The sequence below is a fragment of the Drosophila mojavensis genome, unplaced genomic scaffold, assembly GCF_018153725.1.
Source record: "Drosophila mojavensis isolate 15081-1352.22 unplaced genomic scaffold, ASM1815372v1 contig_81, whole genome shotgun sequence".
Taxonomy (NCBI): Eukaryota; Metazoa; Arthropoda; class Insecta; order Diptera; family Drosophilidae; genus Drosophila; species Drosophila mojavensis.
In genome coordinates this window covers 861,571-888,903 of record NW_025318907.1, presented here as the reverse complement: position 1 = coordinate 888,903, position 27,333 = coordinate 861,571, and the positions used below count along the sequence as shown (strand labels likewise).

General features: G+C 35.8%; 3 protein-coding genes across 3 annotated transcripts; all 3 read right to left on the bottom strand.

Moving 5' to 3' along the window:
* Window positions 1-1,486: 1,486 nt before the first annotated feature.
* LOC6580373 lies at window positions 1,487-2,895 on the bottom strand. The gene is made up of 2 exons (XM_002006183.4): window positions 2,113-2,895; window positions 1,487-1,740 (listed from the first exon to the last, which is right to left on the bottom strand). The coding sequence occupies exons 1-2, from the start codon at window positions 2,726-2,728 to the stop codon at window positions 1,715-1,717; spliced, it is 642 nt and encodes a 213-aa protein (XP_002006219.2). The 5' UTR covers window positions 2,729-2,895; the 3' UTR covers window positions 1,487-1,714.
* A 1,841-nt stretch (window positions 2,896-4,736) lies between these two features.
* LOC6580372 (venom serine protease) lies at window positions 4,737-7,082 on the bottom strand. Its single transcript, XM_032729523.2, has 4 exons — window positions 6,838-7,082; window positions 6,345-6,774; window positions 6,112-6,280; window positions 4,737-5,106 (listed from the first exon to the last, which is right to left on the bottom strand). The coding sequence occupies exons 1-4, from the start codon at window positions 7,060-7,062 to the stop codon at window positions 4,737-4,739; spliced, it is 1,194 nt and encodes a 397-aa protein (XP_032585414.1). The 5' UTR covers window positions 7,063-7,082.
* A 1,230-nt stretch (window positions 7,083-8,312) lies between these two features.
* LOC6580371 (venom serine protease) lies at window positions 8,313-10,903 on the bottom strand. The gene is made up of 5 exons (XM_002006181.4): window positions 10,626-10,903; window positions 10,243-10,567; window positions 9,110-9,208; window positions 8,868-9,033; window positions 8,313-8,799 (listed from the first exon to the last, which is right to left on the bottom strand). Exons 1-5 carry the CDS (start codon window positions 10,851-10,853, stop codon window positions 8,409-8,411), a joined length of 1,209 nt encoding a protein of 402 aa, XP_002006217.1. The 5' UTR covers window positions 10,854-10,903; the 3' UTR covers window positions 8,313-8,408.
* Window positions 10,904-27,333: the final 16,430 nt, after the last annotated feature.

Below are 27,333 nucleotides of genomic sequence, written 5' to 3'. Positions count from 1 at the left end.
GTGTGGCGATTATATTTTATATTGCTTTGAATCCTTCAAAATATCAGAGGCAATTTACCTAATTATTGAAATTTCTGTAAATTAACTGTAATTCTTACTTTCCTGTAGATTATGCTATGTGCTAGTTTAGTTATGTGGGCATATCATATTTAGGTCTTCTGTGTAGCTTTGATAATATTCCATATCCAGAGGTCACGTTGCAGAGTTTTGCAAAGATCTTCCAGAGATCATGCCACAGAGCCCCATAGGGGCATTCCATATAGGAAAGACGAATATATCCTTTTGGATTTGCTATATAAGGCTAAGGCTCTCTTGGCATCAATATATGCAATTAGTTTAAGTTTATTCCATTCGCAGCGGGACTTTTTATAATTTAGACAAGGCTTGACTGTTGTCTTTTATTATTATTTGTGAAGAGCTCTTAGCCCGCTTTTGTGCTACTTAACACGCAAGTTCGCTCTTCAGAAACTAGCGACATACTTTGTTATATTTTCCATCTTTTTTATTTTCCTTTTTTTTTGAGCTCTCTCAATATGTAAAGGCAAGAGCAGAAGCAGAGGCAAAAGCAAAAGCAACAGCAGAAAGTGGCCGAAGAAAGGACCGAATACAAATAAGAGTGCACTCAAGTAATACGCTTCATAATTTTTATTGTCAAGCCTTTTGGGGTTTGAGCTCTTGGCGTCGTTGTTGGCCCACTCGACAACAAAAGCTGCCGGGCGCTTGGCATAAAAGAAAAACAATAAAACAGCCAAGCGAGGCAGAGAGAGAGAGAGAGAGAGAGAGAGAGAGAGAGGCGCAAAATGAAGTGCCACGACTGGCAGCAACACAGATTGCATCAAAGCAGAACAACACTTTTTTTTTTTTCAAAGCAGCATAAATTTTATAATATACAAAAAATCAATGGGGCAAAAAAAAAAAAAAAGAAAATAAAAATACATAAAAAATAAAAAAGAGTCAAAGGATTACACAGGCACTGGCAGCGAGGTCCAACGGACACTTCTTATGCAAAGCACTGTGGCCCACTAGCAGGAGTAGCAGCAGCAGCAGCAGCAGGAGTAGCAACAGCAACAGCAACAGCATCCCTCCCGTTATGCGACGTGCTGCACCCTTTTTGGCCAAGTCATGCAATTAACTTGGCCCGGCAGAATGCTCTGATTTCATTTTCGTGTTCATTGTTTTTGTTAAGTTGTTGCCATTTCTAGTGCTTTGTGCGAGTTAATTTTAATGCATATACATACATATACACAACCATTTATATATACATAGAAACATACATTTATTTATATAAAAAATCTGCAATTCATTTTGTATTTTCCACTTGTTGGCGTAATTAGTCGAGACTGCACTCTGACGTTGTCTTTGATGTTGTTCGTGTTAAATTGGGCCAAATACTAGAAGCGGCCTACTTGACCGAAGAGCTCGTAATTGTTTAATTACAGCATGTATAGGTAAAGGAGGAGGGAATGAAACAGCAGCAACAACAATCCATAAATCATATATATATTTAATAAGCAAACTCTGTTTTTTTTTTCATACATTAAAAAACAAAAAAATGCTCTTAACTTAACTTCTGATAACTTCTGGTTCATTCACTTTCTTCTCTTACTTCACTGTGGAATTTTGATGCAGGGCGAGTGCAGTTCCCCGACGAGTTCTTTGATTCTCAGTAGAGCTTGATGTTTTCCTAGACACCCAGTCGCTTGAGACTATATTTCTATTTGAAGTGACTCTGTTCGGTAACTAGAATGGTAATATGTGAAATATATTAATGATGATTCAAATAGTGTGCAAATGTTTTTTTTTTTTTTTTTTATAGTTTACTCGCGGCTTCTGCTGAAGATAAAACGATACCGATCAAAAAAAGAAAATGATTTTTTTTCTGTTTTATTTGCCTAACAATTTCCTTTATTTTATTTGATCTTTGCTGGCATTGTCAAGTATTATATGTATGTAGGAAATTTTCGATTTTAAATTCCAATAAATAACTGCATGCAAGAGTTAAATTTTTTGTTGTAAAAATAATTGGTAAAACCGAAATTTGGGTGAAGCCGTAAGTAAGCTCTGTGTCTGTGTACCTTGCGGCAGCACAATATTGTGTTTAATAGCCTGTACCTCCATATATCATACGATGACGAAACGCGGCCCAGGTATTTCTGTGGTTGTTATACGTTGAATAAGGCGCGATCACTTTCTTTGAAAGCGCATGCTGATGAGACGGTCGTTGCCTGGTCACCTGCGATAGCAGTTCCTGATCAGCTTTGCGCTGAAGCAGTTGGTCGTCCTCCTTGTCAATATTTCCAAAGATTACTTCACGAACAGTGCCCACCTCCACGTCCTCGTCGCTCTCGTCGCTCAGATCCTGCTTCTCTTCGGAGTAGGTCTCGCTGTGCGACTGTGCCCCGGCGGCTGCGCTCCGTTTGGACTTTGCATTCCTTAGCGCAATCATGCTGTTGCGTCGGGGCGTAGCACCCGATCTTCTGGCCAAATGCATTCGCATGCTATTGGTGCCAAATTGTCTGAAGTTGTTCCAGTCGCGGCTCTGTTGCGCCAGTTGAGCAGCTGCGAAGCTTTCCTCGCGCTCTGGCCACGATCGCTTGTCGCTCAGCTTCATGCTCATTGCCAATGCATCGTAGCTTTTCTCCAGCAGGGCTCGGCTACTATAGGGACGCCGACACACCTGCAGAGTTCGGGCGACACATTTCACAGTCGATACGCTCCTTGAGGTCATTGCCGAAAATGTTTAACTAAAACTTTTGGGGGATACAAATTTATAAATAAATATTTTTCACCTACTTCTGGGCAAATCTTTTAAAAAAACAATTTTTATACTTTCGAAAAATGAAATTTTGTTAATCTATGTATGACGAGAAGTGAGGCATTAAAATATAAGATCTAAAATTCAATATCGTCATTATAAGTGACATTGAATGCAGTGACTGCTTAAGATTAGATCTAAATATGAAAAAGGAGAGGTAATTGATTCTCTATTTAAATAAAATATGAATCCAAATGCATAAGAAGCCAAAATTTTGATGATTTAGATTCATTGCGAAAATCTATCTGTATAATTTGGCATATTTTTTTCCATTTAGTAAATGTGGGAATATATTGAAAATGAGAATAGATATTGTAAAATTCTTAGGCTTGAATACGCCTCGTCTCGCCTAATGAAACGCTCTAGGCTCAATATAAAGTTTCTATATCTTTTTATGAAAATTTCTTATATTTAAAAGAAGGGGAATTACAAAATACAGCGTACACACATTATTAGGAATTGTAATTAAAATTTTTATTATTTATTTGAAATACATATATGTATATTTTCACAGCATTCAACACTCATTCCTATAAATACAATCGATTTCCACATTCAAACACTTCCCTGAGTATTACATCTTTGCTATATCGAAACCGAACGCCACATCTTGTTATTTATTTATTTATTTGTGTATTTATTGCCAGCAGAATTCAATTAAAAACCTACTTGAGTTGCGTTCCAAACAAATTACAAATACATGCACGACAATGCAAAAATATTCTCCCCCTAGAAAAAACAATTTGCCTCGTCACATGAACAATTTATTAATTCTGCAGTAGGCAACAGACGCAGCAGGCGCAACGTTTAGGGCTGGAATCATTTTTTGGCTTGCAGGCTTCAAGGCCTATGCAAAATTTAACGCAATTTTCAGATAACATAAAGCCGGCAACAACAACGTCGCCGAGAAATTGAGTTAGCACACAATTACAACAACAATTATGAGTTGCATTTTACAATAAATGCAAATATAACAAACAAAAGTAAATACGGCAACGAACGATGAATGCACTGCAAATGATATAAAGATTATTTTTATATTTTATATATACATATATAATATATCATTTTAGAAAAAATTTACAAAAATATACTTGGGTTATTTACATTTATTTTTAAAGATTTTAAATAATTTTTTATATTCATTAATCCAATTCCAGATATGATTTTGAGTTTCTTAGCCTAGTTATATATTTATATACATTTTATTTTATTTTTATTGACTTGAGTAAATAAAAATTATTAAATAATTTTGTGAGCATAGCTCATAAAATAATGGAAACATTATACATTAATACTAAACATTTTGCTGAATTTGTTTGTCTTGAATTATTAATTTCAGTTTAAAATAATTTATTTTTTAGTTAGATAAGTCTAAAGACAAAATAGAATCTCTTACTTAAGAATTGTTTCATTATGGCTCAATTATTTTTATTTATCATAATAGCAACATCAATTTAATAAATGTATTTTTATAAAATATTCCGTTGACAAAACACTTGAACTAAGCTAAAGTACTCGTCAAAGGTTAGTGTATAAAATGTCAGTAAATTTGATTGTAGTTGGTAAGAACTATGCACAGTGCTGTAGGCTGCAATGTTAGATGTGGTGAGCGAGGGGGGGGACTGCAAGTTTTGTGCGTTGTTTAAAATGTAGGCAAAACATGTCACAGCATTTTAATTTAAATGCAAATTAAGGCTTTTGTCAACACTCGAAGACTGGAAATTGAAGAAGAAGCGACAGCAGCAACAACAACAACAACAGCAACAACAGCAACAAAGGCAACGGCAACGGCAGCTCAAGAAACTGCTGAAGCATCAAATGGCTTCAAGGCCAACACCCAGAGAGCTGTCTAGCAATTGTCAAGCTTCTGACAACAACTGCCATCATATCACATTGCAGTCAATAAACACCAGCCGTCCTACCGGGCACACACCGTGCCGCCCAAGTAGCGCCACAGCCAGTCCAGATGGCCCGAGATGCGAGTGTTGACTCCGATGCCATAGCGCTGGCCACAGGCGCGTCCATAGCTGATGATGCCGAGCAGAAACATGCGGGATCGCTGACGCATGATCACCGGACCGCCTGAATCGTACTGGCAGGAGTCTTGGCCCAGTCCCAAGTAGTCGTAGGTACACACCTGACTGCTGGCTATGGTCAGATTATAGCGTGCACTGCAGTCGGCATTCGCAATGGTCATCAGGCTGGCCTTTTGCAGTGTATTCGATTTGGACATGCCAAAGCCCAGAGTACCCCAGCCAGCGATATCGACAATCTCGTAGGTTTCCGCTCTAAGGGAGTTAAGAGAGAGAGAGAGAGAGAGAGAGAGAGAGATAGAGATAGATAGAGATAGAGAGAGGGAGAGAGAGATTTATACACATTAATCATAGTCATAGTCGAGGTGCTACCAGTTCTTGGTAAAGATATATATAAGTGCCTTAGGATGAGGTGATTATAGCCTTTATGATAATAATAATAATGTTTACCTTTTACTTAGTAGGCGCGAAGTGAAGACAAATACTTTAAAGACTCTTTATGACTGCATAAATTAATAGTTAATTCTTGATTTCGTTTTAGGTGTGCTACTTAGTTTCGAGGCCATTGAGATAAGCCATAAAAACAAATTTAATAGGAGTACTTAGAAAATTGAGTTTGCTTTTTGTTTCAGGCGAAAGTTGCATTTGTTAAAAAAGATTAAAATTAAATGAAGAATTTAAGAAAAATATTTTGTAAAAATGCAATCGATAATTTACTTAATAGTTTGAACCTCTAAAAAATATGTATAAAATATGCACTAGATAATTTATTTAATTTGATACTATATCGATTAAAATGATATATAAAATCTTTAATAAATATTTATAAAATATGCACTGAATAATTTACTTAATAGTTTGATGCTATTTCATTAAAATGAAATTTAGAATCCTTCAAAAATATTATATTAATAATATGCACTTGATAATTTACTTAACAATTTGTTCTTCTTTTTCAACTTGTGAATTTACTTCCTCAATATAATCTGTCTTTAAAAGCTATGTAATAATATACCATATATGTAATGTGCCATATATGTAATAATATGGTATAGTAGTGAATAGAATAATATATATCACAGATAATATCGTTTGTTGTATCGTAATGTATATCGTTATACATATGTCATAAGATAACCATAAAAAATATTTAGGTATTGTATATATTGTAAGGTAAATCGTTAGGTATATGAAAAATGCAATCTCTATTATAGTATTTCTATTCGTGACTGTTTTTCTCCTATATTAATCTCTACTCACTGTTGTGTTTGTCCAAAAGGCAGACAGATGGGCGCCACGCCGCGTGAAAATTCGATAGTTGTGGCTGTGCGGAGCAGAGCGATATCATTGGAGTCGCCAATGCTGCTGTAGCCTGGATGCGTGATAATGCTTTGTATGGCGTATTGAAGAGAGAATATCGACTCGCTGGCTGCATGATAAAGAGAGAATATAGAGGGAAGACAGCCAGTTTATAGCTGCTGTGCAGCACTTACCACTGGTGAGATCGTGATCCCCGGCTAAAGCCAAAATACGACTGGGCGATCGCTGGGCCATGCAGTGCGCTGCGGTGACTATGAAGCGATCACTGACAATGCTGCCGCCACAGAAAATGGGCTGATTGGAGCTAATGTCGCGTAGGCCCACGGTCGAGGGAAACTCGTGTTTGGTGGCCTCAACGCCGTTGGTGATGCGCGTCGGCTGGGACCAGCCGCAGTCGCAGGGCACTCGCTGTGCCACCGCCTGGCAGCTGAGCCTGGCCCGCTGCTGGGTGGCGGCACTGGTCGACTGGTAGGCCAAGGCGAGGCTCTGGTAGTTGGAGGTGCGACTCACTTGACCCATGCGGCAAAATCGTTCCGCTTCGCGGAATAGAAAGTCTCCATCACGTGAGATGAACAGAATCTTGGACTGACAGATGTCGGGATACTGAAACCAGAACGAATCTGAATGAGCTGAAATCCCCGCAAGTATTTCTCGACCATTTCTTACCACTTCGAAGCGACAGTTCACGTGGATCACATGATTGGGCGGTGCTTTCAGCAGGTAACGGCAGTTGCTGCCCGCCGGCAGAGCTCTCGGAAAATTGGCGCTGCTTATATTGATAGGCTGGTTGGTCTGCAGATTGTACTGCCAGTTGCAGCTCTGCGCATCTGCTAGCGTAAGCAGCAGTGGCAGCAGCAGTAAAATCGAACTGGCTGATGGCAATCTCAACATTCTGACGGAATACGATCTCAAGTATCTTAAACAGAGACTGCACTTGCTCTTATATGTGATTTGGGAAGCAGTTCAGATAATGTAAGATATATCTATAATGGATATATTATATGTTTTATTTAACAATATTTAAATTTTACCTAATATCTTACATAAAGTCAGCGAAAGTAGATTACGAAGTCAATGTCACATAACGTAATCGGCTATTGACTTATGGCTGAAGGTTTTAAATTACCGCAAATAAGACATTGCATTTTAGCTTGACACAGAGAAGAAGGCCTATATATAATAAATATATTATAGGATTTTTGAGTAAATGAATACGGATACAATTAAATATTAAATATTTATTCAAAATAATAAATAACGATGTTTGTCTACATATATAAGTAACAATTTAATATAACATATTTTTAAATATTTATTTCAATTTAATTGCTAATGAAATAAAGTAAAAATAAAAAAATAAAGTAACATAAATCTCACAATGTAAATGAATAACCGTAAGGTTCTTTAAGGCTTTTGTAAAACAGAAAAAAATATATTTTCTATCTTATTTAATTAATATTGTATAATTTAATATATTATAAAAAATATATTTTTTGCATACTATTCAATAAAAATTTGTTTACACTGGGATGATATACTTCTAAAAACATATGCTTATAATTCTGGGATATATTTCTGTTATATATATTTAGCTTTGAGACAAAAATGTTTATTAAATAATAATTAATACATATAATAGTCAATTTTTACTAGCGCTAATAAGTGAAATCTCCACCCACTTTTAAGAAAATGGCCACTGCATAAACGTATCAATTGATTAATGATTGATTATTAATGATTAAAAATGTAATCCATTCTTAATTGTTTAGAAAATTTTTTTTTTTAAGAAATTGTGATGTAATTCATTTAAGTTTTTCTTTTTTAATTAAATTTATATTTTAATTATTTTTTAATTTATAAAGTGGAGAATCTATAAAGTCAAGAATCTGTATATAAAATATGTATTTAAGTTGTTCTCAAAAAACACTTTCAATTTATAAAAAATTTACAATGTTAACTGAATTAAAATTGGTGTACCTAATATATCCCTTTGCACAGCGCTTCTAAGAATCGCTCGGTATGAATAAAAATAATTATAGCCTTCCCATTTCCCATTTTCATGGGTTCAAGGAACATATGATTTAAAAATGTGATTACTTACATTTTTTTCCTTAAGCGAATTATAAAGAACATTAACATTATAATTATTAAATTTATTTTATTATTTTAATACATTTTGAATATTTTTCTTAGATTGGTCTGTGAATCAGTTTTAGACAATTCAGCTACATAATTAGTTATTGCATGGAAACCACACAAGTGGTAAGTCCAGTATTCTGGCGTATCCAGTTGACGTATGTCGTGACGCGTGTGTTCACGCCCATTGCGTAGGAGGCTGAGGCGCAGGTCTTGCCGAAACTGATGATGCCCACAAGGAATTGCCTGGAGAGCCGCTTGATGACCGGGCCGCCGGAATCGTACTGGCAGGAGTCGCGCTTCTGGCCCAGGTAATCGTAGGTGCATATTTGGCCAGAGTTGATTACGGCATAGTTATTGTAGTCCGTCTGGCAGTCCGAGTTGCTCGCAACCATAAGATCCACCTTCTGCAGCAGGTTGGCGGTGGGGCCGGCAAAGTAAGTTGTGCCCCAGCCAATTACATCGACGCCCTCATAGGCAAAGCTACTGGAACTGCACAGAAAGTGGAACAGAGTTAGGATTTGTTGATCAATAAGAATCAGTGCTCTCTCTCTACTCACGTGCCAACAGGTGGCAAGCAAATGGGACCCACGCCACGTGTCCACTTAATGTTCTGCGCTGTGATCAGCAGGGCGATGTCATTCACAACATTCGGCTCGTTTTGGTATTGCGGATGGCGCAGCATCTGCTGTATGGCATATTGGGCGTAGTACATGGAGCTGCTAGCTGTAGAATTAATTTGATTTGAGGTGAGGATTTATGTGGCGGAAATATTGATAAAAAATTGATTTAATTCACTTACGATTTTGCAGGTTGTTGGTGCCAACTATAGCCACAATGTTGGTGATCTGGCTGATCTGCAGAGTGCAGTGAGCAGCAGTCACAATGTGACGATGGGAGACTGCATAAAAGTGTGGAAAATATTATCACATATATAAATTTATAGTAAAATATCCTATGAGCTTTAATGTTATGATAGGACGCGTAAATATAAGTATAAAAAAATTATTATAAAGTCAATTTATATCAATTATATCAATTTATATTAAGTTTTATATTTTATAAAATTTTAAATATTTTATACCATTTATATTTTTATGTAAAATCGTAGACTGTATAAAGATGTAAGTAAAAATATTCTAAAATATATAATTTTATGGTAAGATATTTAATGTGATGATAGGGCACGTAAACCTAAATATACAAAATATTGTAAAACATATAAATTTATAGTAAAAATTATATTTTATAAATTTATATATTTTTTATGGTTATATTTTTATAAAAAATATAAGCATTAAATATTGTAGAAAATATGAATGCAAGAGTTTAAATATTGCGATGAGATGCCTCATAAAAATATGAAAAATAATTGTTAATATTTTTATAAAATTAATAAATTATTAAATTCATATTCTACTGAAAATTTATATATATTAAGACTTTTTAATATTTTTTTGTATGATATTTTATGCATTCATAAAGCAAAGAGGCAATGTATGAATACAATAAATATTTGTTGATCAATTAAAATAATAACTTTTAAGTTGCAGCTCAGCAATATATTTGATTATCCTGTGACCATAAATAGGCAACTAAAAAGCTATTTTTTTGTGTCCTAAATTCAATTTTCTAGTTGAATTTGAGTTTTTACATAATTTAGTTGGAAAATTCCTGTTAAATTTTTCCTCAAGTTTCGCTATTACTTCCCAAGAAAGTCTAAAATATACGAAGATAGTTGAGTTAGGGTTTCTTTCACTTTGAATTTCTATATATATATCTATCGATGCATCCCTTGCCTATAAAGCAGGACAATAATAGTCGATTCTACCCAATTATTGAGGCATCTCCATGCAGGCTGTTCACAAAGACTACCATCAATTTTCCTTGTAGCTAAGCTATTTGGACTCAGCCACTGGATGAATTTATACTCACCAATCGTGCCGCCACAGAAAGTGAGCAAGTTGTTGCTGATGTCCTTGAGTGCTGCTATGCTAGGATATTCATTCTGCGCGGCATTCTGGCCGTTCGAGATGCGCGGCGACGCTGACCAGCCACAGGCGCAGTTTTGTTTCCTGACAGTCAGTTGGCACCTGAATTGGCCCGTGTTGCTGCTCGTCGAGATGTAGGCGAGGGTCAGCTCAGTGAAGAGCGATTCACGGTTGAAGCTGCCGCTGCCACAGAAGTTCTCAGCGGTGCGCATCAACAAATCGCCCTCACTGTCCACCCAGAAGTTGTCCGTGGGGCACTGGCCATTGCTCTGGAAATGTGATTGGCAATCAGTGTGCGACCACAGTGGGTGTTGGCAGACCGCTTACCGATGGCAAATTAATGTTGCACTGTATGCTGATAGAGTGGTCTAGGGGGGCCTTGAAGTGGTAGCGACACGAAGTGCGAGGCGGATAGTTACTGGGGTAGTAGGGCGATTCCAGGTAGGTGGTGCCCGCCTGCAGATCATAGGAGTTATCGCAGCCGTCGAAGTAGCCCCAAACAGCGGGCAGGGCCAGCAGGCAACAGCTGGCTAAGATAAGAGAACGGCTCAGCATTGTGTGGCAAGACCTTTCGACTTCGATGCCAGCGCTCAACTGGGCGAAATGCGGCTACCGCCCCCAACTAATACGAGTGGCGCAAAGGCAAGCCAAAGGCAAGCCAAATCCACAAACATTTTTGTTTTGCTTTATTGTGCCACAATTAACATTTCTGACAGCAGTTGATTAAACAACAGAATTATGGACAGACACATTGCTCATACGCCGCGTGGCGCATTTTGTTGTTGCTTGGAGTTTTCATTTCAATGATTGCCACTTGCAGTTGTACAAATATGTGTATCGGAAATGCTGCTTCACCTCGACCTCCAATTGCAGTCGATTTTGAACTTGGCAGTTGGCTGTTGCCCATGGCTAATAATTTTACGACTTTAGTCGTCGTGTTATTCGCCCCGACTTAAGTGGGTGACAGCTGATAAGAGCGCAGCAATTTACATTATCCAGCAAAAGCAGCGGGCGAGGGGTGTTTAAGAACTTTGCTATGCATATGAATAGCTGCCGATTAAATATGAAGAATTTTTAAAAATATTTTAAAATTATGTTCATTCAGAAAATTATTCATTATCATTAATAGAAAATGAGTGTAAGAGGCTTATGAAATTTATTAATAAAATAATTGTAAACATATTTAAATAATGAATTTGATTAAATTTTTATTTATTATTTTTATATTTCAAATAGTTTTAATTTTTTAAATTTCTTAAATAATTTAAATTTTCAAATAATTTAAATTTTATTATAACAACATGTAGAAGGAATATTTAATACAAATATTTTATATTAATTACAATTGCACTAAAATATTTTATTTTAATTTAAAAATCCTGACTGATTGAATAACCCCTAACATAGCTATTTGCAGGGCAATTTAAAGCTTAAATACCTATTGGAGCTACTGTAAGAAAAACTACCGAGAAAACACGATTAAGATAAGCTTCGTGACAAAAACAAATAGGCAATTTAAATAATGAATTCTAATTAAAAAGTAAATATTTAAAAATGGCATAAAAAATATAGAGAAGGCATACATTGAGTGACAGACTGAAATATAGAGAGAGGGTAGAGTGAGATAGAAAGAGAAGGGTAGAGAGAGAGAGAGAGAGAGAGAGAAACGTAGAGGCGTTTTGTTTAAACAGATTTAAATTGACATTAACAATGTGCGACTTAATTACCTTCTTATCAATGCGTAAAACAAGAAAGTTAAACAAATGAGTTGATAAAACAAACTGATATGCATCACAGAGTTCGCAGTGTGAAAACAAAAGTGTAAACAAATTCTATAAAGCTGAGCCAACGAACCTTATTGTGGATTTTTGCCTTTTCTATTTCTGCTTTAAAATTAAATTTATAATAATAATTATAATAATGAAGAATACAAAAATAAATATATATATTTTTTGTGTATTTTTGCCTTATAAAATAAAGAAATGATGTATTTTTAGCTTAGTTTAGGAGTTAATTTAATTTTATTAAATATATGTTTGTAGTTTAAGCATGGCTTCGTCTTTAATTTAGCATTATTTAAAATGCATATTAAATATAAGTATTATGCCTGGAAAACACATTTTATGTTTATATTTAATTAACTTTTTACATGCATAAGTTGTCAGAACAATATTTGCCTAGAGGACAGTAAAAGAATGAGAACAACTAGTTGGAAGTATCCGACAGGAAGATGCTCTATAATTGATTTTAAAGAGCTTTTAATCCAGAGCTTAGTTTTTCATTTTTGAAATAATTTCACTGCAAAGTGATCAATATAATTAGTATATATTCTTTTAATCAAGGCAAGATAGAATAAGTTGATAATAATACTAAGTTTAAGCAGAGTTTATATCGTAAAAAAATCGAAGAATCGCAGACATCAAATTAACGTGGTCTAGGGCTCCAAAAGAGAGCTATCTCAGCTATAAACTCTTTCGATCGCCTCAAAACTCCTTATAGTTGCTCTTCGACTAACAATGGGTATGCTAAAAATACAAGAACTATATGAAAGACCAGCTGGGCGGCGTTCCCTTGTGCAGGGAATTCCCACTGTTGGTAACACGCAAAAATCGAGCAAAATATAAAGCAGTTAATGGAGAGAATGACGTGGGAAATAAAAGAGCTTTGTATAATGCCTAAATACGTGGACGAGCTACAAAAAATACAAAACTTGACTTTGTGCGAGTGACAAAAGGCGCAAAAAACTCGCACGCTTAGCGCCTAAAATCAGGCTACACTTTTTTATCTTTTCTGGTTGCCTGAAAACCAGTTTCCAACGCTGCGCTGTGTAATTATAATATAATTTTTTGTGCCAACACTTTGGAAAATGCCTCGTTGCCGTTATTTCACATTCTCTCTCTGTCTCATTCTCTCCCTCTCTTGCTGCCTCTGTCTCTTTCTGTCATTCGATTGTCTTTTGGTCATTCTTTATTCCGCTCTCTGTCTATCTATTGCTGTGAGTATATAAGGCAGCTATGTCTATATTTTCTAGTGCCGTTTTTTGCGGCATTCGCTTTGTGTTTTTTATTCGCATTTGCATTTTCCACTAATTTGACTTTTGTATTGTTGTGGTCGACATCCCACCCAGCATCCAGTTGCAGCAGCTCTGCCCCTCTCGCCCGCCCCTCTCATGCAGCGACCGTTATGTGTTAGAGTTTTTTCTCGTCCTTTTGCTTTCCACCAATCAGCTCAACGCATTCTCCGTTTTCTGCCCAACTCGCAGTGCGTCTGTGTGTGGCTGTGAGTGTGTATGTGTAGTTGGTCGGTCGGTCGGGCTACGCACTTTTTGACTTTGGTTTGTGCGAGGAGGCGCGGTGGCAGGGGCAATGCATTTCCCATGCATTGGTTGGCTGTTGAGTGCTGCCAGCAGGGGTTGGGTTCTATCTGTGTGCAGCCACATAGATATGTAGGTGCATGTGTGCGTGGGCTTGGGAGCACTGTGTGTGTGAGTGTAGGTGCATTTGGGATGCGTTTCGAGTGCCAGTCATTTGATGCGGCTGTGACTTTGTGGCCATATCATTAATTGCCGCCAGCTTCACATAAAAAGTAGCACACAAATTGATGGAAAAATATGTCAGAGAATTTACACTTAGAGCTAAAATTAAAGAGTTAAATAACGAGTGCAAAAATTCGCTAAAATGGGCTAAAAATAAATTAGAAATTTGTTAACTTATTGTCGAGCAAACAATAATTGAAACTTTTTAGCTTATTGTCAAGCAAATAATAAAAGAAAATTTGGATTATAGTAGAAATTACAAAATTTTTATAAATACTTATATAATATAGTATACATTATATTTAAAAAAATGAAATAATAATAAAATAATATAAAACTTAATTAACGTATAAGAAATGTAATAAAATATGCACTATTAAATATACACGTTACTCTTAATTTAGTATTTATCTATTTATTTATCTTCTCGTTAAAAATAACAAATTTAGAATGTATTAATATTTTGTATAAATAACCAATACCAAAAAAAAAAAATTCACTATTTTTTTTGAGCTAGAAATAAAAAATCAGCCGCATATATCGTATCGGCTGGCGTATAAGCATTTAGCATTTTAGACTACTCAAAAAATAGGAATATGCAATTCAATTCAAAAACTGTTATATGGATAGTCGTATAAATGATTGCTTCGTATATTCATAAAATATTTAGGTTGCATATCCTGAATTGTAATTGAGTCAACAGCTTCTAGTTTTAACGTTCAAAGCGCTATTCGTTCAACTTTGCTCCTGTCCATTTCACTTACACATTCGACCCGTTTATCACTTTTCTCTCTCACACACACACGTACGCACACACTCGCACACATTCAATTTGCTGGACCTTCAATCACAATAAATCCATACAAATTTCCGTTATATATCCAGAGCCCCAAAGAGGAACGACAGTAATAAAAACTTTCAAATGCAAACTAAGCAAATTTTAATTAATGAAAAATTGCAATTAAAAAAACGAAAACTTTTTTTCAGCCTGGCTATCTCGCTTCCACACAGCCTCTGCAGCTGTACACAATTTTTCATTACGTGGAAAGACGCAGAAACTAAAAAAAAAAAAAAAAAAAAAGAGAAAAAAAGAATGCAATCAAAATGTTGCCTAGTAAATGCATAAAAAACAACGCACAAATACAAACACCCAGATATGTACGTACATGTGTACTTATATAAGTACATATATACATAAATACATACATGCATGTGCGCGCATACATAAGTGTATGCGTTTGTATACGTGCATGCATGGCGGGTGGGGCAGCTGGCAAAATAGGCGTCATCTAAGCAAGCAGTGCAGTTGCAGCTGCTAAATCTGCTGCTGCCAACTGCGACAGCGATGGCGACAGCGACAACGACAGCGACTGAGGCTAGTATCACGCCGATGCTACTGTTAAGAATGCTGGCGTCGCTGCCAGCGTCGCCCGATTAACATAAACACGCAAAAACATTAACACCGCTACGGCCGCAGCCACAGCCAACCAACAGCCGACGGCGCCAACAGCGACGACGACGCAGTTAGAAAACAACAATAACAACAACAACAACAACGGCAACAGCAACTGCATACGTCATACATAGATAACGCGGCGTATGTGTAATGCTAGAGCGAGACAGCATGTCGGTGTAGTTGCGCCTCAGTCTGCCACGCTCATTACACTCATTTCGTAAAGTTGTTGCTGTTTGCAGCTGTGGCTGTAGTTGGGTGCGCATAGGCAATTTTCCACATTTTCACACACAGACGCCAGCCAGCAAATGCGAAAAAAGTCGACACGCAGACGCCGGCTGCGCTGCTGCGCCATATAGCGGCCGCACCCCCAAACCCAATCACAAAAACGCGTTAATAAGAAAACGTGGCGCAAAAAACTACATGCACACACACACTCAAACAGCTCAGACCCCTGCCCAGCCCCCAGCCAGCAGCGGCTGTCAGCCAATCACAGAATTTGTTTACGAATCGCCCGGCAAAAGCAACACAAAGAAAATGTTGACGGCAGCGCAACGCGTTGGGCACACACACGCACACACACACACACACCAAATAAAAAAGCAAAAGCAGAAAAACAGAAAAAGAGCGTCGCTCATTTTGTGGAATTTTTCCCACAGCTTCAAATGGCCGCCGCTCGCACTCGCTCTCGCTCTTACCCTCTCTCACACGTACACGCACACACACTCTCATATATACACGACTCGCTCTCTTGCGCCGTCAGCGCTAGCAGCGCTGCTTGGCACATTTTTTTTTCTGTTGCCTTACATTTTGCACTGTTGCTCGTTGGCGCTGCGTAAAATGTAAAAGAAAAGCAGCCACGTGCGCTGCTCGCAGCGACGCCAGCGTTCGCCGCAGCGTGCCCAGCCAAAGAGTGCATGGCCACGGTGCCGCTCTCTTAGGCTGCGGCGCTCTTTGCTTGCCCACGTTCGCTTCGTTCAGTTCTTGCTTTGGGGCGACTCTGCGGCTCTGCGGCTCTGCGACTCAGCGACTATGCCGGCCACATCGAGACTGTCGCTTGCAGCGTTGTTTCTGTTTTCTGTTTGACTTGTGTTCGTTCGAGGCGTTTGGTTGGTTGGGAAACGCTGTAACGAGTTTTTTCCCTCTTGCAATTTCATAATAGGTGTCGTTGTATTTTTTTTTTGTCAAGCTCAAACGGCCATCGAAGGAATTACATATACATGTTGGCGATTAAATTACATAAACATACAATTATATGCTAAAAATTGTATTCATATTTGTTTATAGAGAGTATTTATGTGTAAATAAAATTATTATTATTTTTTTTTTTTTGAGCACTTGATATGTGGAAATTTTAAATTGAACAAGTTATATATAATTATAATTATTTTAAAATATATATGGCTATGTATATTCAGTTTTTAGATTTCAACTAAACATAGAATAAAGATTGTACATTATTATTAATCTAAATATATGTAGAATATATAAATAATGTAAATATTGTCTATACTGGTATTTATATAAGAATAAGACACACAAAATATTCGATTAATACCCATTAGAGCACTATATAGCACTTAGCGGCGTTCACTCATAATACTCTAGATCGTAATGCTTCCAGCCCATAGCCAATTAGGCCCCTCATAACTTTAACGTTTTAAGACCCATTTACCAAAAAAAAAAAAAAAAAATGAAAAAGAGAGAAAGAGAAAAGGAATATTTTAAGAAGCAGCGAAAGGCTAAAGACTATCCAAGAAAATATTCAACAATATCCATAACTTCCAAATTAATGACCACTAATAGAGTATATAGAACGGTGCGGTAGGGAAGGGGGAAAATTCTATTAACTAACAATCGATTATAATGCTTATGACCTGTGCGTGCGAGGGCAACAGTTTTGGGGGTGGGCTTGGGACAATGGGACAGGTAAACAAAACGTAAACATAACGCATTAAATGTTAATGTTGCCTAATTGTGTAATTTGGTGTCGCATTTGATGTCATTTACATAGACAACAAATGGTGGCAACAACAACAACAACAACAACACGTAAGCCTCACCATAATGGAGGAGGCACCAAACTTAATGAACAGTTGGAATAGGCAAAAGTGAACGCTAATGAAGTAATTACAACAATTAATTTAATTATAAATTAAGCTATTGTTGCTCTGTGGTCGCATGACATTTATGATAAGGCAGGCGAGCGGGGGGCGCTAGAGGGCAGAGGCGAGGGCGGTTTCCTGCGTTTGTTTTGTCAACATGTTTACAAAGGACAACGAAGGACACTGGGACACTGGTAGCCTGCCCATCCGCCCATCCCTCCATCCACCTGCTGCCGCTGCCCTTAAATTTGCCTAAATAAAATATGCCAGCGAAAATATGCGATGCGATAATTGAAAGTAGCCCGAGCGAACTGGCAGCGCAGTCAGCTTCATTAATGGCGAGCTGCAGCTTTTATCAGTACTGCAATAATTTACAAATTATCAACAGTCGCACATGCGTCGCAATTGCAGTGGAATAATTTTCAATAAACTGCGGCTATCGGCTGTCTGCCATCAATGAATAAGGGCGCCAGGCTGGGCGTGGCATAATGCAGTCATAATTTTAATTTTAATTGGCTTATTTAATATTTCAATTAAGTGCCAGCGGAAAAAAACAACAACAACAACGGCAAACCAAACCAAACCAAAACCAAGTCGAGGTGTGAAAATATGTGGCATAAATATTTGTATATAAACAAGCACACACACATGCTCGCACACCTAGACACATAATACAGGCTAATGAGTGCCGCTGGCTGTGTGTACAAATACATCCACTTGGCTGCTGCACATTGACGGTTGCACAAGGCGTATGCGTAATATAAACAGTCATTAAACACACATACGAGTGCGTCGATTATTTGAGTGCTTTGTGGTCAGCCAGTGGCAGGTGTGAAGTGTGCGTGTGAGTGTGTATATGTGTGGGTGTGTGTATTTTATAGCCATATGAATTAAATTAAATAAATCAACTGCCAGCTGTTGCAGTTAATGTGTGAATCAATCAATAGAACTTGCAATTGATATTATTTAATATGATTTTAATTGTTAATTATGCATTCGACTTTGAGCTGATGATGTGGTAATTAATTCATTGACAATTGCTGTGCGCATTCCTCATTGACCACAGATAATGTGTGAGCAATGTAAATGTGAGAAATAATTAATGTCTATTTGTCATATTTGCTAATGTTGAGTTAGCTCAACGTGGCACAATTGTTTTTATCTTTGTTGTTTATTATTGTTATTTTGTTCATTTAGTTAGCCATATAAAATAAAGATGTATTATAAAATCTATATTATTATTATTCTTTGACCTTTATAAATATATGTTGCGATTTTTATTAAGTAATAAAAAGTTTTATTAGCAAATAAGTAAAATATATATTTAAAAAATAAAGAAATAAAATTAAATTTATAAAAATTTATATAAAATGATGATTTGGCAGACATTTTAAAATAAATTAAAAGTTAAATAAATTAAATAAATTAACATAGCCGGCCGGAATGGCAAATAAAATACCCCCATCGGGTTGGGGGTTTTTTTAAATTAAAATTGACTCTCGTTTTTGTCAATAGCTTTAAGAAATAAATAAATAAATAAATAAATAAAAACAAATAAAATAAAATTAAATAAATAAAAAAAAATAAAAAAAGAGATAAATTAAAAATAAAATTTTGGCACTAAAGTAAAGCTTTACTTTATTATAATAAAATGTTTTTCAATAAAAATGACATTTCCATATAGGCATATTTGATTTATTTATTTTTTTTTTTTTAAGACTTTTAAACAGATGAAATATTTTGTTTTGCAATTTACATTGAAAGTTGACTGAATTTCTACGATCTTGAAAAATGAAAAATTATTCATTTAGCAGGTCCTGCTACTTTCCATATTTTCTAGCTTTCCCTTTCAGCTTCGATAACAGGCATCACAGCTTCAATCGTCAAGCGACTGCAGTGCATACACTGAAACAAATACTCATACTCACACACACACATACATACACACACACACACACGCAGTGAAGTAATGCCTAATTGAGTACATGTACTGCAACTAGCGGCTCATTTACCTTAGGTTGACCTAGCACACAACACTCCACACACACACACACACACACACTCACTCACTCACACATACATACACCGCACACAAGGGGCGAACGAATATTTCAATACAAAATCCAAAAACTCAATATTTGAGCACCTTGGCCGCACACGGTGGGTCAGGTGGGCCAGGTGGGCTGGCGATTTCTTCACGCTGTCGTCTTTTGCCAGTTAGCGCCACGGAAACTTTTCCGGGCAGCAGAGGACTCGAGTGCTGCGTCCTGGCGTCTGGGCGGCGCCTCTCTGCGGTTTTTGCTGCATTTTGGCGTGCAATTATTTAATGAAGTTATCAAATTTCCCATCTTGCTGATCAGCTATGAGTATGTATGCTTGCGTGTGTGTGTGTGTGTGTGTGTGTGAGCTGCCTGACTGGGACGCAGATGCTTCACGCTAAGTTTCCATTATACAAGCTAACCACGTTCGTGTGCATGCCCATGTGTGTGTGTGTGTATGAGTGTGTGTGTTGTGGAAAATTTCATTGCTCGCTGACTTTTGTTGTAATTTGATTTTTGGTTTGTTGGCTTTTGTTTGAGTTCGCGGCAAACTTGTGCAGCGGAATTCAATTAAGAAATGTCAAAATTTTATTGAACACAATGCAGATGCAGGTGCAGGTGCTCTGGCTCTGGTTCTCGATGCTGTAGGGCATTAGAATGAAGGGGCCGGCTTGGGCGTGGCTGGCCACCAATTTACAACAAAAATATACAACATCCGTACATTAATTTAGACACGCCAATAACCTTTGCGCACTTTTGCAGCATCAATTTTCATTAAAACGCGCCGGCAAATAAAGCAGCTGAAAAAATGAGTTTTCTTTTTTTTTTTTTTTTGGCTTTTTTCGCGCTAAAAGTTAGAAACCGTAAGCGGAAATGAATCCCATGTGCATAAATACGTATAAATCCAAAAATAAATTGAATTAAAAAAGGCAAAACCAGAAAAAGCAAAAAATTACAAAAAAAATTTAGAATAAATAAAAAAAAAAAATTGTTAGCGCGAGCAAAGACAAAAAACCCCGAGTCGAGCCGGCAATTGGAGTGAGCATAATAAATTCGAGCATCAGACTCTGTTTGGCTTAGTCAATGGTGCAAAAAAACAAAAAATAAACCGAAGCTAAATGCAGAGTAGAAAAGCGCAAACAGGAAAAACAAAAAAGAACATGGAATACTGAACCGAACCGAAATCGCGAATTTATTGTAAATGAGCGCGGCAAGGAGCTGGTGGTCAGCGCGAAGGATGCGAACTGCGAACTGCGAATGGCGAATGGCGAACGGCGAACTGCGAGCAGCTCAATGATTTTTAAATAACTTTGTCTAGCTTTAAAATTTATAGTAAGCGCCATTTTATGGCGCTCAACTCACTCACGCACACACACACACATGTGAATAGTTCAAGTCCCGCAACTTCAGGCAAACGATAGAAAAAAAGGAAACAAGACACCTTGGATACTCTGTAAATGAGCTGAGATTGACTTGAAGCTGAAAATATATAAATAAAAATAAAAATAAATAAATAAAATAAATTAAAATAAGCAATCAAGCCTAATGGAGATTATATAAATAAAAATAAAAAGTATAAAAATTTTAATAACTAATTAAGCTAAGTATATGAATATAAATAAAAATAAATAAATTAAATAAATTAAAATAATATAAATATTACTCAAGCCAAACTATATAATATAAAATAAAATAAATCAATTAAATAAATTAAACTAAATAAACAAGTCAAACTGAGAATATATAAATAAAACCAAAAAATGCAACAAGTAAATAAATGAAAATAATAAATAAATAATATTCAAGCTAATCGGAGAACATATAAATACAAATAAAATATTAAATTAATTAATCAAGCCAAACGTATATAAATAAATATATATATAATAATAAATATATAAAAATATAATAATAATGCTAATACAAATAATATAATAAAATAAATAAAAATATTTTAATTTTTATTTTAATAAAAAATCTGTTGATAATAATTGATAGAGTAAAATAAGATAAGTCTAGAAATGATAGTGTTTACTTTCTTTTAATATTTTACTGACTACGATCTAGTTCAGATTTATAAAGTTGCTGTGGACATGTTCAGTCGAAAGTTCAAAAATTGCCGCATATAATATAAAATTTTCATCCATGAGCCCCGTTTCCACACAACATGTGAGAGCAACTCATTTATCTTATTTTGTCAAAAAATTGTCATCGCAAAAGCTGCAGAGCTGGAGATGGAGAGAAAAGGTCGCACACACAGACACTCTAACATACACACACATAGATCTTTCGGTCTCCCTCTCTCTCTCTCTCCCTCTCACTTGCTCTTGCTTTTGCTAAGCAGTCGAGCAGTCAGTCTGTCGTCTGGTCTGCCCTTGTCCCGGGCGCTGTGTGTCTGCGCTTTGTTGACAGCTATTGTCACAATTACAAGTTGATATGTCCTGGGCAGCTGCGGGTCTCCCTCTCTCTCCCCCTCGCTCTCTCTATGCACATTGCTCGTCTTGGTGCTCGCGTCGCTAAGTCAACTGATTTAAGTGATATTTATGCCAGACGCGGCAAGCGTTCAATGGACCAAGTGATAAGCGTCGCCTGAGTGACAAGTGTGTGGCATGGATGCTGCGCTGATTAATGGCTCCTCCTGCTGCTGTTGCTGCTGCTGATGCTACTCCTGCTGGTCATGTGATATGCCATGTCCCGGACATCATGTTTGCTTAACACATAAATTTTGTAATGTTAACACGACGTAAGACACAAGTTGCAGGCGTCATTCAACTCCAACTTCTAACAAACATTTGACAAACTTTTTTTCTTTTTTTTTTTCCCAACACGTTCTTCAACATTTTTTGCTGTTTTTTGTTTGTTAATTGTTTAATTTTAGAGCCGCACATGGGCACATTGATTATAATGTGCCGCAGTCGGGCTCGACTCCCACAGCGCTGCAAATTGTCCCATAAATGAAATTTTGTGCGAGATTTGTAAGTAAAGTTATTAATATATAATTTGAATATATAATTTTTTATGAATATTAAACCAAATATATATAAGACTTTATACATTTGATTAGAGAATGTTTTATTTTTTTTTTTAGTTATATTTTTTTAGTTAAATAATTTACTAATTTATGATTAGTATTACCAGCTTTTAAGCTTATTTAAAAGTAAAATTTTCCTTAGTATATTAAATGTATTTTTATAGTATTTATATAGCTCGCAAATAATGTCTTTAGCTCCCACTCTGAGTGAAAAATTAGAGAGCAACCGACTGCGTTAATCGGAAGAAGAAACTTTTTGCTTGGGTCTTATGTAGCAGAGACACTTTTGTGTATGTATTGGTGTATATGCGAAAGCTGTAGCTATTGTGCGTGTGCATGTGTACGTGAATGGGGGAAGAAATTGTTGAGCTATTTATTCATGACAGCGGCAATCGTATCGCTCTCAAAACGAAGTTCGTTCAATGAACGTCACACGAATAGATCAACTCAAGCCGCTCAATCGAAACGCAAAACTAAGCGAGAGCACTTGCTAGAGCGAGAGCTATGGAAAATGTTAAAATATACTTATAAAATGATAAAAGGAGTGGGCAAAAATGAGATAACATAAAACTTACAAATGTACGTGAAATACATAATTATATACAAATTAATTATTTATCGTTTCTATTTGTTATAATTGAAATATTTTGTTTTAAGTTAAAATATTTTTATTTATTGTAATAAAATGTTTATTAAATGCGTCATTGTAATACGATTTTAAACATTATTTTTTTAAATATTGCATATTTCAATTTAATCATTATTTATCAAATTTCAATTGGTCACTTGGTTTTATTTATTTATTTTTTATTTATTTTTATTTTTATTATTTTTATTTTTATTTATTTATTTTTTTTGTAATTCTGATCATATATTGTAAAGTCAACCCTCGTGTGAGTGATTTTTTTTTTCGACTACTCATTTAGCCGACCACAAAAGTTATGTTGTCTCATTAACTTTTAACTTGTTGGCCAGCTGGCCGGCTGCTAAAAATGCTGGCTTGGTTATTTGAGCCTTTTTTTTTTTGCGCGCGCTTCAACATCAACTTCAACTGTGGAGCAGCTCGACGTTGGTCGAGGACATTGTTAAGGTAACGAGCAGAGTAAAAATATTATTTTTATTAAAAAAGACAAATATTTTGAGACCTAAGCGTGGGTGGGCGCGGGCGTGGACGTGGGCGAAGTGCAGAGGATGTGCAGCCAGCAGCGAAAGAGTTTTTCATTTCAGTTTTATGTTTGTAGTTAGCGCTAAGCTTTGACTTGACAAGTGAGAGGAAAAAATGTATAAAAATATACAAAAATTAATTTAATGTAACAGGAGTTCTCAGAGTGGGAGAGAGAGAGAGAGCGATAGAAAGAGAGGAAGATAAAAGAAATGGCAATAGAGAGATTTAAAAAAAAGCTGAAATTACATATGATGTTTTAATTAGAGACATACGGGTCGTATGTGTAATATTTGCACAAAAGCATATTGCACTCGACTCGCAACCACAAATAATTGGCTTGGTTATTCACTTTTTCTTTATGATTATTTGCTTCAAGAGTCACAGAAATGAAAAACATGCAACAATGCAGTGATGTCTTTTTGTTTATTAAATTAAAGGATTTAATTGCATATCTTGATGGGTCAAATGTTTTGCAGATGAGTAAATAACTTATGAGAAACAGATGAGTTAAGGTTTTCATTGTAAAATTCAATTTATATTTATTGATTTTTTAGTTATGGCATCATACTGCAATGAGTAGTTCTTGAAAGTGTTGAACTGTTTTCAATATAATAAAACTGGGTGTGCTTCCTCACCCTTCACTCTTAAGTTTGAATTTAATGTTCAAAGTAGAATTTAAAAAAAAAAAAAAAAAAAATTATAATAAATTTATTTAAACTAATTTGAATATCTAGATGTTATTTTAAAATAATATATCAATTTCTGCACTAATTAAAACAGTTTTAACAACTATAAAATTCAGCTACAATAATAATAAATATATAATATACAAATAACGAATTAAATACAAAGTATAAAAATTAGAATTTAATTTTTGTTTTTAAATAAACTAACATTAATTGTTAAATAGTTTTGGTAATTTCTAGCAGCTTAAATAAAAATTATGAATTCAGTTTTACTTCAAAAATGACTTTTTTAAATGCTTATATATTATTTCTAAAAAGATTTATAGAAACATGAAATTTGTATGATCAAAACTTGGATGAAATACAGCTTTTATATACCCTCAATGATATGACATTCAAATATTATTATGCTTATATTATGCTATAGATGATGAAATACTTACAAATATATTTATAAATATATTTACATAGAATAAAATAAAAAAAAAATTAAAATTAAATTTACATAGAATCAAAATTTAAAAAAATAGCTAGATCTCTGTTTACAGTCTGGCCTGGGCTTACTTCATGATATAAGCTTATATACCTCAACTAGTTTATTAATTAAAATGCTTGCATTGAGTAAGCTCTAGTTGTTATTTAACATCTTGGGCGTTGTACCTTCAGCTAACTGCATTTCCACCAAGTCAGCGGGCATCTGTGCACTCTGCACTCTGCACTCAGTCTCTCTATGTGCAGCTAGGCGCACTCAGTTGTTGTAACCCTTGGCGGTCCTTGGCAGTCCTGCTAGTCCTGCTAGTCCTCGAACTGCTTGTTCAAGTCGGCTGTGTGCTCCCCAGTTTGCACATGAGCGCGTTTCATTAATGTGCGCGAAAGCGTTCACATTTTTTGCACCTTTCGCTGTGCCGTATTTTTGCAAGGTTTTTTCCTCCTCCCATGTGTGTGCCTGTGTGAGTGTGTGTGTGTTTTTGCTGGCTCTTTGCTTTGCCATTTGCCAGTTTTGTGATTTTTGCGCGGAAATTAAAATTTTTGCTAGCTGGCGTTGCCTTTTGCAGGCAACTGCAGCGGCTCCAAGCGACGCCCAGGGCCGCCCACTTAATGCAATCTAAGCGCAGCTGCTGCATCATTACAGTCGCATGTGTGTGGCAGTGTGTGTGTGTGTGGGTGTGTGCGATAGTGTGTAGCTCTGTATCTGTGTGTTTGCAATGCTTCCGCTCAGATTTAATTTCGCAAAGTAACAGAGAACGCGGCCAACTATGCTCCGCCTGTTTGCACTTTTTTTTTTCTAGTTTACAGCTTCTATACACACACACATGCATGGCATATATGCATGTATATATCTATGTACATCCTTTATTTTTCATATGTGCTAAGTTTTACTTGTTTTATTTTTTTCGCTAGCTGTTTCGTTACTGACTATAATTTAATTCCGTTTGCATTTTTCATTTGCGGCACTTTTGGCGTTTCGTCCTGCCCATGTGATTGCATGTGTAAGTGTGTGTGTGTCTGCGTGTGCGTGTGTGCCGGCCAGGTGTTGTGAGTTATGCGCTCTGAGCTTTGGGTTGAAAATTAGAAAAAAAAATTCGAAAGAACAAAATTTGTTATTTGGTTAAAATGTGTGCAAAATCCCATGAGAATTCCGATGCTGCTTGCAAAATATATGCAATTCCTTGTATAATCAAGGGAATTTTCCTCCAGGTGTTATAAAAGTGGTCTGTATTGCATTTAAAGTATATTTCTTTATTTGTGTTTTCTACTAAATAATATTAGTTTTGTATTTTATTTTTAAATATGTATATTAATATGAAATTTAAAAAATTATGTTAAAACAATTTTTTTGTATGAGCCAATAAACGATTAAGTTGAATATATAAAATTATTTAATTGTATATTGCATGTAAAATCGAATTAATATGCAAGTATATTTTGATTCCATAAGTTTGATAATTGTATTGTCTGAAGAGCTTAAATCTTATTTTTTCAGTTTTCAAACCCTGATGTGAATCATCTGAGGGACTTTAGCGATATGCTTAAGAAGAGCTTAGAAAATCGGAAAATACTATAGTTGATATAATAAATCAGCTGACATCATTACAGACGAAGATTCAAAAGACTTCATTCAATGAAACGGCGATAATCTAACTGATCCTTAAATAGAATAATAAATAATAATACTAGCTCTTCCTTTTTTCTATCATATCACTATCAGAATTTGATTCCACTTTAAACTGCTTGTTACATGTATCATGGGCACCTTCTTGGGCTCTCCAACTGCATAATATTTACTATATTTTTTTTTCATATATATTGGGACAGCTTGATGAATCAGCCTATTTTCTGCTCAAGCGCCCTTCATATTCAGGTTTCTTTTCTCGAGCGTATAATAACAGCAATTAAAAAATATATATATATATATATATATATATATATATATATATATGCATATGTATATATGAGAAAGTACAGTTGGAGGGCTAGCCAAAAGAAATACAATAAAACATATTTGAGCAAAAATTTATTAAAAAGACAGACTTCACCGGGCAGAGCAGAGCAGTTCGATGCCTCTAACTGGCCAATTCCAATCAAGCATGTGTTTATATTTTAAATAGAAAACTTGTGAAATATATAAGTAAATGTCTTGCAAGGGCCAGAAAACAGAAAACACTGGCAAGGCGGGGCGGGGCAGTGTGGGGGTGGGCAACATCTTTGCCAGGAAGTAATACAACTTCGACTGCTGCCTTGTACACGTGATTAGAAAGTTTTCTGCCTTCGATGTTGTTACGGTTATGCAAGTGTGTGTGCGAGTGCGAGTGTGTGTGTGTGTATCGGGTTTGCTGTATGTTTTTCTACTTTGTATGCACTTAATAACTTTCGCATACTTTTGCACATTTTATGGAAAATTTTCTTTTAATTTTCTTGCTAATATTCTGCACGACTTGCGTCAATGGCCCTGAACGGTGCGTATATTTGTGCATAACTATGTGAGTGTGCGTGTGTGTGTGTGTGCGTGTGTGTTTGCCT

What these genes read in the sequence shown, in the direction of transcription:
- LOC6580373 (XM_002006183.4), bottom strand. Translation starts at nt 2,728, where the DNA reads ATGACCTCAAGGAGCGTATCGACTGTGAAATGTGTCGCCCGAACTCTG. An exon ending in TCATCGTATGATATATGGAG is followed by an intron (nt 1,741 to 2,112) that starts GTACAGGCTATT and finishes TTACCATTCTAG; the next exon opens with TTACCGAACAGAGTCACTTC.
- LOC6580372 (XM_032729523.2), bottom strand. Translation starts at nt 7,062, where the DNA reads ATGTTGAGATTGCCATCAGCCAGTTCGATTTTACTGCTGCTGCCACTG. An exon ending in GGATCACGATCTCACCAGTG is followed by an intron (nt 6,281 to 6,344) that starts GTAAGTGCTGCA and finishes TTTATCATGCAG; the next exon opens with CCAGCGAGTCGATATTCTCT. An exon ending in CCTTTTGGACAAACACAACA is followed by an intron (nt 5,107 to 6,111) that starts GTGAGTAGAGAT and finishes TAACTCCCTTAG; the next exon opens with AGCGGAAACCTACGAGATTG.
- LOC6580371 (XM_002006181.4), bottom strand. Translation starts at nt 10,853, where the DNA reads ATGCTGAGCCGTTCTCTTATCTTAGCCAGCTGTTGCCTGCTGGCCCTG. An exon ending in GCAACATTAATTTGCCATCG is followed by an intron (nt 10,568 to 10,625) that starts GTAAGCGGTCTG and finishes TCACATTTCCAG; the next exon opens with AGCAATGGCCAGTGCCCCAC. An exon ending in TTTCTGTGGCGGCACGATTG is followed by an intron (nt 9,209 to 10,242) that starts GTGAGTATAAAT and finishes ACTTTTATGCAG; the next exon opens with TCTCCCATCGTCACATTGTG.